The 14,563-nt window shown below is 48.8% G+C and overlaps 2 protein-coding genes across 7 annotated transcripts in view; both read left to right on the forward strand.

Annotated features, from left to right (window-relative positions):
- HOXA3 (homeobox A3) overlaps positions 1-14,563 on the forward strand; it is a 47,497-nt gene that overhangs the window by 20,157 nt on the left and 12,777 nt on the right. For 3 of the 6 annotated variants that reach the window (XM_074862149.1, XM_074862129.1, XM_074862157.1), the window contains 2 exons: positions 8,441-8,631; positions 12,191-12,269. The exons of 1 other annotated variant lie outside the window; for it this stretch is intronic. The gene's annotated coding sequence lies outside the window, so the exon portion shown is untranslated. The remainder of the gene's footprint in view (positions 1-8,440; positions 8,632-12,190; positions 12,270-14,563) is intronic. 2 more of the 6 variants (XM_074862138.1, XM_074862167.1) reach the window with 2 other exon arrangements.
- On the forward strand, positions 4,351-6,948 carry HOXA4 (homeobox A4). The gene is made up of 2 exons (XM_074891932.1): positions 4,351-5,000; positions 5,742-6,948. The coding sequence occupies exons 1-2, from the start codon at positions 4,394-4,396 to the stop codon at positions 6,068-6,070; spliced, it is 936 nt and encodes a 311-aa protein (XP_074748033.1). The 5' UTR covers positions 4,351-4,393; the 3' UTR covers positions 6,071-6,948.

The raw sequence follows: 14,563 nt of genomic DNA on the forward strand, positions 1-14,563 counted from the left end.
CGAAGCCTGATAACAAGCTAAAAACCGTAGCCAAATATCTATTTTCTTAGAGAATAGCAGGCGGATTGTTTCCAAGAATAACAATGCGTCTTTGATATACCCAGAACGAAAGCTGTTGCTATAACTGGCTTACTCAAGAGTAGGTGACTGAAATCCATTTGTTTCCTCACCAAAACAATCAGTGGCTCGAATTTCATATTTTCAGTCTGGTTTAGAATAAAAATATCAGTGAGAATATTGAAACTGCGACTTCAGTAAATATTGACTCTTCTGAACTCTCGTTTAAATTATTCCTTTTTTTTTTTTTTTTTTTTTTTTTAAAAACGGCAACAACCTGGAGCAGAACAGTTAACAATTTGAGACGAACTCTTTTTGTCCTTTCACTCCCTGCATTCAGCACACTGTTCTCTGGCGTGGAAGGTCTGCTCAAAAGACCATTCATTTAAAATCCGGGCACAAATCACATTTTACGTGTGTTTATTTAACCGCGCCAGGACAGAGCCAGCAAATCTCGCCAATCACCCCGTGGTTACGAGGAGCTCCAGTGTCGGAGAAGTCACCGTTTTTACCAAATGCTGAACTTGGGGTAAAACTGCCAGCATTGCCCCGGCAGCGAGGATAGGAAAGGAGCGCTCCCGCCCGCGGAGGCAGGAGCAGCCTTGGGGGCTGTATCATTCCCGGGAACAAAGGAGGGAATACAGTCGGTACATTCCATAACGTTTACATTTTCCCGCGATTTTTTCTTAATTTTCCCTTAGAAGTAGTGACCTGGGCAAAGCACCCCGCTATCTAAAAGACACTGTTATAGACCTTTTAGAAAAACTAAGTCCAAGGCCGAGGTGAACTTCAGGTCACCGCGTCTAACAAATATGAAAATGTCGCCTGGTGAAGGGCACGCCTTGTTATTTAACAAAGACTGTCAATGTGTAAGATTAATAAGAAACAAAATGCACACGGTGTCACTTTTCGGTCACTTTGAAACTTGGGACAGCCTCGCATTCAATAGGGGAAAGCTGGGGCTAAATATATTCAAAATGGTTCAAATCAAATTCAAACCAGGCTGCTAGTGCGATTCTTCCTCCTCCTACCGCTCTCGGTGGAGGATGCCCGGGCATGGCGAAAGGTTGACTTGAAGTATTATTATTATTACTATTACTATCACTATTACTATTCTTGCCGTTGTTATTATTATTTTCTCTTTCGGGGTAATTACGACCTAGCCGCGCATGTGGAGGGTAGCAGGAGTGCTTGCCTGTTTCACAAGAAAAAGGGGATCCCCCTTTTCCCCCTCTTTGGGTATGTATGAGGTTGCCTCTTCTTGGTGCATGAAAATTGACTCTCTCCCTCTCAACTTAATCTCCTCCTCGGCCAGCCTCGGCCAGGAAACTCTCGCTCCTTTATTAACTGATTAAAGTCTCCTTTGCCAGTGAAATCGAACCTTGAGTCCTTCTGGAAAAATAAGGGAGCTGGCCTATTTTTTCCTCTCCTTTTCTTTCTTTGAGAGCTTAGGATGATGCTACAAGTTTGTTAAAGGGAAGTACCGGGGAAAAAAAGGGTTTCTGAGATTGTTTATTACAGTCATAAATCTTGCAGTAAAATGTCGAAATGGCCGTGTGCAAGATAACACTTGGTGGTCTTGGCTGGGTTCTTGTTTATGATAACAAAACCACAAAGACATGGAACAGGCCTTTTGGAGGTCCTGCCTCAGCACATCTTCACAGGCTAATAGAACCACACGAAAAAAACAGACTTGAGCCGAGCAGCTCAGGTCACCTTGCAGATTTACAGTCGTATACAAAATTGCATCTCTCTCTCTGTAACCGAGCGCCAGAGCCCCACGGTAGAGAGAGCCGCGGTGAAACAAGTATACTTTGAGATCTAATCACGGTAAATAATACGAAACAGAGCCTGGTCAGCTCGCCCAATATAGCGCTGAGCTTACAAACCGAGACACCACTTTTCGTTGTGTTTTACCGCGGCTTGGGAGCACGGCAGCCTCCTGTAGTGCTCCAGCCACGGGGGCTCAGGACTTACGCCGAGGATAATATTTACGATAACCCGGTGTAATTCATCTGGTGCTGGCCGGCAGGTATTTGTACATATGTGTCTGTATGTGTGCATGTATCTCTCTACGCCGGGAAAATGCTCTCTGCTTGTGGTGGACTTTGGCAAACCTTTCTTTTTTTTTTTTTTTTTTTTACGGTCATGTAGGTGGGAGTTTTATTCTTTTACAACATGGGTTGCTGTAGGTTTAGGGTTTGTTTGCTTTTTAAAAAATATAAACAAAGCGGTCTCTCTTCTCCTGTCAAATGCGTGTTGTTGAGCTGTTGCGGCTGCCTCTGTGTGCGTGTGTGTAACCGCATTTCCTCTCCACGCAGAGTAAATAGAGAAACTTATCTATTACCCCAGTTAAAGAGTTCCATAGATGTGCCGTTGGAAATGAGTAAGTAAATGTGTTTTAACTCTCTTTACAAATTAGACATTCGATAGGAGGAGGAAATGAGTGATTGTTTAGATAAGTACCCCAGTATACCCAAGTGCTGGAAATGTTCTAACATATTACAAGCCGCCTGCAATGTGAGTGCGTGTGTGTGTGTGTGTGTGTGTGTAAAATATAAATCGATACGGTGTGTGTCTTGTTAGATAGAATATATATTCAAATAGAATTTTATTGCATGTATCCATTATCTATAAAACTGCAAAAGACAATAATCTGAATTTAAACCAGGGTAACTGTTAATGTAATATCTTTAGGAGGGCAAGATCTAAACCGTATCATATTTACGCTTGATATATTGGATGTATTTTCCCATACCGGCAGAGGAGATTACGCACTCAGCAATTATATTCTCGAAGGGTGCAGTAAACATTTCTATGTGTTTATATGCTTTCCTGAAAAGGAGCAAAAAAAATCCGAAAAGTTCGCCTCCAACTCCGAATCTACCAGACTAGCTGACGTTCAATAAGTTTTTTTTTTTTTCCCCTTAGAATAAGAGCGTAATTAGTTTAACCATCAAATTTCAATTACCTAAGGTCAGGGCGGTTGCCTCTTTTCCCTCTGAGCTGCAAATATCGTTAACAGTGTCAGTTTTAGCAGCGCAGAAGTGCCCGAGTGCCCTCTCCCTCCTACGCCAGGGTTTGCGAGTTACTTCTGCGAAGGCGCTAGCGATTTCTCGTGGAAGAGATAATTAAGAAATAAACCCAAGACGAGGCATACCAAACGGACGGGCTTAAATTCGTAGTTTGGAAAACGGCTCCTCCGCGGGGAGGGATGCTGGCAGTGAGCCCTGCGACTGCCGGTAGGAAGTATTTGATACCGTCGTGTCCGCCTTCCCCCCTCTCCCTTCCCCCTCTCTTCCCCGTTATTTTCAGGCTCACTATATCCCCCACGCCCCGCAAGCCCCTTGAGGACTTTCCTCGGCCTCCCCGCCACCTTCACGCTAACTTTTGCATCCGTTCCTCCGGGCAGCACGGCTCCAGCGGTGCCAAGGGCTGCTAGCCCTCGGGCCGCCGCCCGCCCGCGGTCCGCAGCAGCGGGGCGCTGGGGGCAGACCCCGAGGGGCTACCGGTGGCCTGTGCCCGGGGGCCGCGGCCGCCCTCTGCCTGCCTGCGCGCAGCCCCGGCTCCAGGCGCTGGGAGACGGGCTGCTTCGAGAAGGATTGTGCAACGGCCGCCTTGTGCAATGCCTGCCTGCCTCCCCCCGGATCGCGCAGCTGGGCTGCGCTCCGCTTCCTCGCCCCGCTTCCTACGCTCTCCCGCGGGGGAACGGAGGAACAAAAAGTGCTGGAGGGGGGGTGGGGGGGTGGGGCAGGGAAAGGCTGTCAGAGCTGCATTAGTTTTATCGTGCTTGACACCGCGACTGCCGGGTGCGGCCCGGCCCGGCGGGCGGGAGGAGCCGGGGATGCTGGTGAGGAGCGGCGGCGGGGCAGGGGCGTCCGGTTCCCCCGTCGGGGCGCCCCCTCGGCGGGCAGGAGGCCCGGCGGCAGTGGCCCCCGCGGTGGCTACGCGGGCGCGGAGCTGCCCCGCGGTCGCTCGCCCTCCTTCCATTTCCTGATCCGGGGTCCGCGGCCCCGCGCGGTAATTGGCGCTGGCGGTCAGGTGGTGATGGGGTGGCGGGGGGTGCGAGGGGGAGGTGGGGGGGGGGTGTGCGCGGGTGTGTGTTGTGTGTGTTGTAGGCGCTCCAGGGGTGGGAAGAGAGGAAGGGAGGGGAGTGCGGCGGGGAAGGCGGCGGGGGGGGAAGCTGGAGGCCCAAACTTTGGCAGCGGCGAGCACTTGACAGCAGCGGGAGGGGGAGAGGGAGGGAGGGGAGGGAGGGGGGGAAGGGGAGGGGCCTCGCCGAGCCCAGAAAAACGACAACGCGAGAAAAATTAGTATTTTTGCACTTCACAAATTAATGACCATGAGTTCGTTTTTGATAAACTCCAACTACATCGAGCCCAAATTCCCTCCCTGCGAGGAGTACACGCAGCACAGCGGCAGCGCCGGCAGCTCCGCCAGCTACCACCCGCACCACCCGCACCACCCGCACGCCCCGCCGCCGCCGCCGCCGCCGCCGCCGCACCTGCACGCCGCGCACCCGGGCCCGGCGCTGCCCGAGTACTTCCCGCGGCCGCGCCGGGAACCGGGCTACCAGGCTCCCGCGGCGCCGCCAGGGCCGCCGGGGCCGCCTCCCGAGGCGCTCTACCCGGCGCAGGCACCCTCCTACCCCCAGGCGCCCTACAGCTACAGCAGCGCCGGCAGCGCGGCCCCGGGCCCCGAGCAGCCGCCCCCGGGCTCCTCGCCGCCGCCGCCGCCGCCGCCGCCGCCCGCCAAGGGCCACCCCGGCCCGGCCCAGCCCCTGCTCCCGGGCCATGCCCTGCAGCGCCGCTGCGAAGCGGCCCCCGCCGCCGGGGCCGGCACCGGGCCCGGCTGCCCGCTGCTGCCCGACAAGAGCCTGCCCGGGCTGAAGGGGAAGGAGCCGGTGGTCTACCCCTGGATGAAGAAGATCCATGTGAGCACGGGTGAGTTGCCCCTGCCGGGGGGGGGGAGGTGGGGATGCGCCTGCAGAGGAGGGAAGGGGGGAGGGTGCTCCAGGGGCCGGGATGGGTCGTTGCGTGTGTGGCTTTTCTTTCTTTCTTTTCTTTTCTTTCTTTCTTTCTTTCTTTCTTTCTTTCTTTCTTTCTTTCTTTCTTTCTTTCTTTCTTTCTTTCTTTCTTTCTTTCTTTCTTTCTTTCTTTCTTTCTTTCTTTCTTTCTTTCTTTCTTTCTTTCTTTCTTTCTTCCTTTCTTCCTTTCTTCCTTTCTTCCTTTCTTCCTTTCTTCCTTTCTTTCTTCCTTTCTTTCTTCCTTTCTTTCTTCCTTTCTTTCTTTCTTTCTTTCTTTCTCTCCTTCTCCCTCCGCGTTTCCTAATAAAAAAAAAAAAGTGAGAAACCTTTTGTATCCGGGGTCCTTTATCAAAAGATTTACGAGACGCCAAACTGTTAGGGCAGTAATTATAGCCCCCATAAATTTAATTGCCCTGCAGTGGCTCTGGGCCATGTGTCTTTGAAGCTTTTCTTCTAACCCAAATGCCCATCACCATTTTTTATTGCTCCTCGATTGTCCCCACTGTCGATAGGCTGTGAAACAATTTTTCTTGCCGTTTATGTATCTTATGTGAACCTGGTGTCAAGTTATTATATAATGATTATGTTCCATCGCTCCCCCCCCCCCCCCCCCCCTTCCTTTCCCCTCCGCGTGTGTGCCTGTGTGTGCACGTTTCAGTCAATCCCAATTACAACGGAGGGGAGCCCAAGAGGTCTCGCACTGCCTACACCAGACAGCAGGTCCTGGAGCTGGAGAAGGAGTTCCACTTCAACCGCTACCTGACCAGGAGGCGACGCATCGAGATCGCGCACACCCTCTGCCTCTCCGAGCGCCAGGTCAAGATCTGGTTCCAGAACCGGCGCATGAAGTGGAAGAAAGACCATAAACTGCCTAACACAAAGATGCGCTCCTCAAACCAGTCCACACTGAGCCAGCAGTCCAAAGCACAGACACAGGGCCACCCCCATCCGCTCGATGGGGCTACACCCAACGCAGCCGCGCTATAAATACGGTTTTGGTTTGATATGGTTTGTTTTTTAAATATATATATATATATTTACCTATCTATTGGGGTTTTCCAGCTGCCCCGTGGTGGGGGCTGGCCGTTTGGACCAAACAACTGTGTAAAACAAAACAGGAGCGGGAAAGGAAGACGAGACGTGCCCAAGAACGGGCACATGTTTAAACCAAAACCCGGACGATTGTCTACATTGTATATAGATAATGGTTCCATGCCCATCATTTTTTTTCTATTTATGGAAACACTCTCTTGCCCTCGGTGTAAGAGAGGGCTGGATGCTGTCGCGGACGAATTCTCTGTACCTAAGACGGACTCTTTTTTCTTTTTTTGTTCTTTTTTTTTTTTTTTTTTTTTTTTTTTTAGAGAACACTTTAAAAATAAAAGACGGTTAAAACAAAGCAAAGACCTCGTGAGACACTTGTGTAAGGCATTGACTTGAATAGCGCTGTTTCGAGGCGTGTTCGTGGATTCCCGTGTGCGTGTGTGTGTGTGAGGGTGCACACGCACGTATGTACACACACCAACACGGGAGAGAGAACGAACACGTCCACGGGAGGTGAAAGACTTTCGAAAAATGTCCCCTTACGCTGTCTAAAGGAAAACGTTTTCTGTATCAAAGGTAACTTAACTGGTTTTAAGTGTAGCCCCCGCAGTAGCTGTGATCTATTAGTTTTTCTCCACATTCCCTATTGCATTTATTTAAAGAAATATTGCTATAAAGGCTGTTGCTGTCTTCATATTTGGCACCGTCTAAATCGTTTGGGTCCATGTACAATTTGTGGATTTTTGGTGTAATGTATAACAGTGCCAAATGCTGGTAATAAAGATTATTCTGTACAAAAGAATTAAACGCTTGAAACACAAGTCCACTCAGTGCTGTTTCATCCACCTTGTGCTTGGCTGGTGTTGGCACCAGGAATGGAAAACAACGGTTTAACATATTGTTTTAACTTGGATTCATCTTGTCACTAAGGTAATGGTTGCTTTAAATATAGTGAAAAACGTCCTGACTCCTAATCGCCTGGCTGGGAAAAAGAGCGCTGTAGGACGAGGAAAGGTGCTTCTCTGTATAGGTGAGTGATATTCTCTTCGGTGGACATGGGACAGAACCAGCCCGACTGTCCATCGCTGTCCATCACTGTCCGTCTGACTGTTTTCATCTGCGTTACAGAGAAACTGTGCTTCTACTGGGAACCAATAAGCTCCCACGACGGGTTTTGCTGGAGGAGAAGTCACACATGCTCCCCGTGCTAACACTTTCAATCTGTAGCCAGTCGTGATTTATTTGTTCATTTTCGCCCGATGATGATTTCTCAGTTGGCTAGCACTTTTCAGGGGGAATACATGGGCGGTAACATAGAGTTTCTCTAAGCTGCCTTTTCTGTTTCTGTTTCCTTTTATTTTCTTTTTAAGAATATTTCAAAATGTGTTGAGAAAGCCCCGGCAGAAACATGAATTTGGGTGCAACTCAGGAGGTTTATTTGACCGAGCTTGTCAAAACGGCTGTGGCAAAATGGGATTCAAGTGGTTCCAGCTCAGGCTGCGCATCTCACTGCTTCCAGGCGGCTAAGGAGCGCAGGCAAAGCGGAGCTGCTAATGGGGAGCCTTTCTCAGGGCTTCCCAACACAGAATAGCACTGAGCCGGGTAGGAAAGGGCTTGGAAAGCAGCTCAAGTGCTAGTAAATCTTCCAGGGAAGGCCTGAAGGCCAAGACTTACTCACCCAAATATATCTGAGAAGGATTTTTTGAATCAGTGCTTCTCTTCATGTGAGTGAGGCCACCAGGACCGGGTGCATCATCACCCTCTGGGTGAGGTAGCCCCAGGCCCTAAGGGTGCTGCCAGCACCCCTACCCGGCCACCCAACACAGACCAGACCCTCCCGGAGGAAAGTGTATTGTGCCACTGGCAGAGCGCGGTCAGCATCAGGGAGGTGGCAGCTGTAAATACCCACAGCAAACACTGCTGTCTCCAAACCTGACCAAGGAGCAGGCCTGAAAAACACGCTTCCACTCACATATTGCTGTTTACTGAATCCTGAACTGCCAGCTGCCTCCTTATCAAGGGAGAAAAATATGGCTGTAAGTGAGGTAACTACTATCCGCAAGCGCGTAACTCTTCGTTTTGTTTATTGCTTCAGAATCCCTCAATAAATTTAGAGCCAAAATTAGCACGACAGAGCAAAATTCCAGCTGAAACGTATTAACTGGCAATGCAGGATTTCTTTAGTGTGCAGCCTCTGCGTATAAACCTGGTTTGCTCCCATTGTAAAGAGAAATGAAATCACGCTGCAAATAGCAATTTTAGCGAGAATCATTAATCACCTCCTACAATAAATACTTCTTTGTAATTCAACAGCGGTTCTGAAAGGCATTCTCTTGGAAAAGTCTGTGAAGACGCAAAGGATTTTCCTGGAAAAAAAAAAAAAAAAAAGTGGTCATGTGTAAAGACACAGCATCTTGGCTGTCTGCTAAAAAAATGTACACTCTCTTGTTGGAGATTGAACCGCGGACTGCAAAATACCCCATGGCAGATTATCGTCGTTTAAGGTAAATTTTCCTTTTTCCCCCTTTCCCCCTCTGCCTGTGCTGGGAGCGGGACGCTGCTCTGAGGCTGGGAGCCCTCTGCTCCCCGTCCGATACCGCCCGTCTTTACAATAACTTCGAAAATTACATCGTCCAGTTTAAATTCTCGCATTGTGCTCCCTTTGCTAAGGCAACCGGGAGTTCACCGAGAGGACAAATTTTCTATCCCATTAATTGTTTTTTTTAGAGGAGCAGACTGACCCTTCAAACCCTTGACCTTTAAAGACAGTATTCTTTTTAATCCGGCACTTGGACCTAAATGTCTCTTCCCCCCCCTCCTCTCTCCCGCTCTCCCCGTGTCTCTCACACACGGATTTATCTGCTCTGGCCACAAAGGCGAGCGCGGCCCAGAACGCTGGAAGTGGAAGTTTGTCAATATTTCAAAGAAAGACCAAATCACCTCGGAGTCAATTTGCTGGCCGCAGGGAACGCCACGCCGTTAACCCCGGTACCCACCTCCCCTCCACCCACCAAGAAATATGTTCCTTTGCCAAGATCCCCCTCCTCGTTTCTCCTGCAAGCTCTTGCTATATCTGGTGTTTTATTACACGGGGAACTCAGCTGTGACAAACGCCTTGTGGTATTTAATAACTGGAGCCATCCTGTATTGGAGGACTATCCAGTGCTGGGACTGTTTGGTTTTTTTTTTTTTTTTTTTTTTTTTTCCTTCAGGGTGCTTGCCGTCCCGTGGCCTTCTTGCCCCGTGTTTGTAAACGAGGAAGGGGTGGGGGGAGCCCTCACACAGGCAGAGATTTTGACAGACATGAAACTCCAGCCCCCCCGGTCCCCCCCCCCCGCCCAGAACTGCGGCCCGATCCCGGGCCCGCCCGCCGTTCCCACACCCCCGCTGGAGCCGGCGCGGCCCCGGGGGCCCCCGCACGTCGCGGCCCCGGGGAGGCGGAGGCTCTTGCTGGGACCGGAGCCTCACGGCCTGGTCGGGCCACGACGGGGTGGGACCCTCTATGTCTCCCCAAGCCCAGCCCACGCGGGTCCCGGTGGGGTCGGGGCTCCCCGCGTGGGCAGGGGAAGCTCCGCGGCCGCCTCCCCTCAGCCCCGGGCAGCCTTCCCGGCTCCGCCCGGGCCCGCGGACAGGCGGTACCAACCCACGGAGGGCAGCCCGGGGAATGCCGCCCCTGATGCTCCCCTGTCCCCCTGCCAGCAGCGCTCAGACACCCCCTCCCCGCTGCAGACAATAAGGATCTGAGTTCAAGTGGCTAATTTGGGGATGGGGTGGGGGGTGTAAAGCTGCCCCATCTCGCTGTACAGAGCGGGACAGCACCGTGTAATTAATGCCCAAGCACTCTCCCTAGAAACTGAGGAGCTGTCAAAGCCAGCAGAGATTAGGGGACCCAAATGCGAGGATCCCTGCGCTCGCAGATAAAGGTGTTGCGTCTGTTCTGGGAGAGATATTGAAATTTTAATCTTTAGGGTCACGTGACTCATTAAATAATTAATGCAGATAGTCAGGAATGGATCCGTGGCCGTCAGTCCTCACTAGGAGTGATTCTCTCAGAAGTGAAACTCAACTCCTTATTACTGGAGTTTGTTTTTCTTTCTTTCTTTTTTTTCTTCCCTTCAAAAAAAGCCCACCTGATTTATCTTGAAAGATTCTAAACTTCTTAAGCAAGCAGTAGGGTCTGTGTTGGTAAGTAGGTAGTGTGTATTTCTAGCTTGATGACTTTAATTGTTTGTGCTTGCTTTGTCTTCTGAGCATTTGCTTAACAAGTTTAATATTTAGAAATGTTAAATCTTTGTTTTAGCTGCCTTGTGGTCACATTACGGCTTTTGGTGATTAAGTGTTACCGAGGCAAACACATTCGATAATGTTCTAATTCACACTGTGGAAGGCTGGGTGCCACAGTGCAGGAGGACCTGCTTTGTTCAATTTTCCTGGCGTTAATAAATCACCGGCTCCTAATGCAGGGCCAAAAAAGCAATGGAAAGGCAGTGAGCGTTGTAAAGGAAAAGTCATGGGCGAATTTCTCTATGACTCATTAGTCTGAACGATTTATGTACGAACTTAAAGTGCCGCAATGAATATTAGAGTTTGGGATAACAACAAATTAAAAAAAAAATGTCATAGCGTTTGTAAAGTGCTTTATTGCTACTTAGCAACTCTTTCAAGAAGCAGCATAGTTTAAAGGACTGTGGCAGTGTAAAATATGGTGGCGTGACTTAATAGCTCCAAAATAAATAACAGAAAGTAGCTGGCACCATTTTCAGATACATGCTCCATATTTAACACGAGTGGGGCAACCAGTCACGACACGCTTGATCGATGATTATTGCCGTTTGTAACATGACTATTGATTAGGGATCAAAACGGCTAAGGTATGAGTTTGAGCCTAAAATGCCAGGGGGTTCCCCCAGTGCCGAAGCCGAGCGGAGCAAAAGGTAGAGCTAAGAATAACCCCAGGCAGCAGCGCCCGGGCTCTGCGATTGCAGATTGAACTTTCCAATTTCTTTTGTGTTTGCCAGGAGATTTTAACAGCGCTCTCAAATTTATGAGACGGCAATAAACAGCTTAGTAGGCTATTATTGCATGATTTTATGTAGACTGGAGTTCAACACCAAATTTAAAATTATTAGCGTAATTATGGAACTACTAAATTACCAAAGCAAAGCCTCTGCTCGAAAAGTTCTCCCAAGACAGACTTAATATTTCCAAGGCTTAGATGACACCCTTCCGCAAGAACTGCGTTATTCAATTATTAGCATTTACATTTACTGACAATTTTAAGATGCGTTAGATGGCTTTTATTAGCGAGAATGAATACGGGGGGTACATTATTATATCTGACAAATTCATATGTAAACGTGATTCAGTAAGTGGCATGCGAATAATCTGGCTATTGTCTTTTTGGATTGTGCAATATTGTTTATTTTAGGGGAAGAGAAGCCGTCCAGTTTTTTTCCCTCCTTCAATGGCTTGCAGTGTGTGTTTAAAAAAAAAAAAAAAAAAAAAAATCGGGCTTTGGGCCCGATCCCGCTTCAGTGAGGTCAATTGTTAGTCTCTTATTGCGCTAGTGGTGGCAGAATCGGGCCCCGGCTAACTGTTTGAATAAAAGACCAACCACAATACGCCCCGCATTTAAACTGGAACCCTTTCCGCGTTTTATTCAGCAGAGATGAACACCACGACTTGTGTTTAATGTCTGTTCTTGATTAAATGATCCTAAACAAAGGTTTCCCAGAGGAAAATAAAGCAGACATTCATGTAACAAGAGTTTGGAATGACAATATTTCCAAACACTTGGAGACAGAAGGCATAGCTGTCTATGGGAAGCGGAAAAAAAAAAAAAACAACAACCCCAACCAAACCAACCACACAACCACACGCTTTTATTTCTCGGCTCCCCGTGCTCTTCACCCGGGTGGGAACCCACGCTCCGCGCAGGGAGCCAGCTCCCGCTCCATCCCTGCCCTCTCCCCGCGCACCCGGCAAACCATGTATTGCCTATGAAGGAGCAAAATACCTCCCCCTGCGCTCCCCGGTAAGGCACTGTTTGTTGCTTGTTTGCAGGGAGCCCCGAAAAAAACCCGCTCGGCGGGGGCGGCGGAAGGCGGGAGCGCTCCAGCCCAACTCCGCGCAGCTGGAGGAGGTAAGAGCCGGGAAGCGGCCGCGCTGCCGGCCGCGGGTTTTGCGCCGATCGCAGCTGCAAGCGAGCCATTTGCCCCGTACCTGCATGCAGAACAAGCCTGCTGGAATGAGAGTTTGTTGGTGGTGTTGCTGTTGTGATAAATATTTAACCTAGCTGGATTTTTTTTTTTTTTTCCCCTGGCTTGGCTCTATTCATCTTCCGTGGGTAGTGAAGGCGCGTGTCTGGGCAGACAAAGAATGTACGGGACCTGAGTGATCGCCATCCTTATAAAGGCGAGGGGACAGGAAGGATGCAAAGACATTTGAAGAGCGAAAGAGGTTGAGAATTTCTTTGTCCATTCTTAGCTCCTTCCCAAATCAAAGGCGTAAGCGAGGGAGAGCGGGCTGGAGCCATGTCGGTGTTGAATGGCTTATCGCGGCTTGTCTGTTTGCCTCCTCCTCGAGGAGTTCCGCAGCCGGTCCTGCAAACGTGGAGTGCATGTGGGGATGTTAGAAAACCTGATTTTTGTCCGAGTGCATGCACCAGAACGGATCGCGAATAAGTTTCGGGTATTTGTCCGTCCTGGCCTGCTTTGCACGGGGCGGAGGTCGGTGTTTGGTGGTTCGGAGTTGCTGGAGTCCTTGATGCGCTGGGTCCTTTGGCAGGAGAAATGCAGTGCTTCTCATAGTGACCATTTTCTTACGCCGGCCGCCGAGAGGGGAGGATTACAGAGAATTAGCTCAAATTCCTTGTAGATTTACCTGCTTATTTTTGGACGCTGCTGTACAATTAGTATATTTTACTACCTTTTAAAAACGGCCATAAATTACAGGACTACAAGGGCTCTTTGTGTTGACTTAATGGGCTGCTTAAATCTTAACTACAAAAAGTCGCTGCGAATGTCTATTCACTCTTGTGTTAGGAAATTAAAAGCGAAAACGCGGTACGAAGGAACCTTCCTCGAGTGGCAGGTACCCACAGCACTGCGTGCAGAGATATTTGGGATTGCTGAACTGACCCAACACTGGCAGACTCAGCTGAGTCTGAGCAGAACTTCTCCCACAAGGGCACAGTCGATAGCTCCATTCTTTTTATCTGTTTGGAAATGATCAAAGACCAACTTTATCTCTATCAGACGCACAGATGTAGGTAAACAACTCTGCGCCCCAGCAGATTTCAAATCTTTCGAGGAAGTGAGGAAATAAATGCTTAGATCGTACCGTGATTCCCATTTCGTCTCCACATGGGAGTGATAGGCTTACCTCTTAACAACTGGTATAAAAGCAAACTTGAAAGACAGTAAAAATTCTAAATCTAATTATATTGAAGGTAACTTTAAATAGCGTAAGTGCTAAGAGTGGCTATCAATGCCAGAGCTGGCACAAAGGGTCTCTCTTAATGAAGGCACGTTATGAACTCAGATCTGTTTGTTGTTACCGAGCCTGGAATTTCAGCTCAGCTCAAAGCCATGTGTATCAAGCGCAGAAAAATCAGTAGCAGACCTACTGATAAATTCCACATTTTTCTGCTAGAAACCGGGTTTCAGGTCTCCAAATCATCGAGGTAATAAAACACAATGTTGAACGTCCAGAAACAGGAACAAAGCAATATATGGGGTGGCGGAGGAAATCTAGAGTCTGCGACTCGCGAGATTATTTGAATTTGTATTTGAAAACTCGGAATCACGATACTAGACCAAAGAAAGCTTTCTCCAAATTCGGCGGAAGGCTATAATTTTCAGCTGCGATCCAGGACAGTATAAAGTTAGGCAGACTTCCCCTTCCGCCCGCCCAAAGCACACCCTGTGGAAGGTATTCACACGTCAAGAAGTTACTTTTCTTAAGAATGAATTAGTTTCCCCACTACATACACGAAGTTAATTGTTAAACAGTAGTTTTAGGATTAACTTGACCATTAATACTAATAAAGACGTTCATAGAAACAGGGTTTTGAAGCCAATAGCCATACCTAGCGTTAAGGCATTTAAGCTGACTTATGATTGTGATTTATTGCTTTAGTAGTTTCTATTTGCTCAGGACTGTAACTTCTAAAGCCATCTTTCTGCTTTTGACGCAAAGCAGTCGATAACTTTTTACAACAGCCCCGAGAAAGTCTTGCTCTGCTTTTTTCAACATCTTCTCCATTCCCCATTAATTTCAGTTTCATTGTTGCTGAATAACTTCTCTGTGTGTTTCTTTTACGGGATCTAAACGCACCGTATTTAAAAGAGCCTTCTCGAGTAAATATCAGCCTTGGTTTACGTTAAGCACCAGAGCTGAGGAGTTACCAGTCCTGCTGAGAGTTACAGACTTGGG

Source organism: Strix uralensis, chromosome 1 (genome assembly GCF_047716275.1).
Source record: "Strix uralensis isolate ZFMK-TIS-50842 chromosome 1, bStrUra1, whole genome shotgun sequence".
Taxonomy (NCBI): Eukaryota; Metazoa; Chordata; class Aves; order Strigiformes; family Strigidae; genus Strix; species Strix uralensis.

What these genes read in the sequence shown, in the direction of transcription:
- HOXA4 (XM_074891932.1), top strand. Translation starts at nt 4,394, where the DNA reads ATGACCATGAGTTCGTTTTTGATAAACTCCAACTACATCGAGCCCAAA. An exon ending in GAAGATCCATGTGAGCACGG is followed by an intron (nt 5,001 to 5,741) that starts GTGAGTTGCCCC and finishes TGCACGTTTCAG; the next exon opens with TCAATCCCAATTACAACGGA.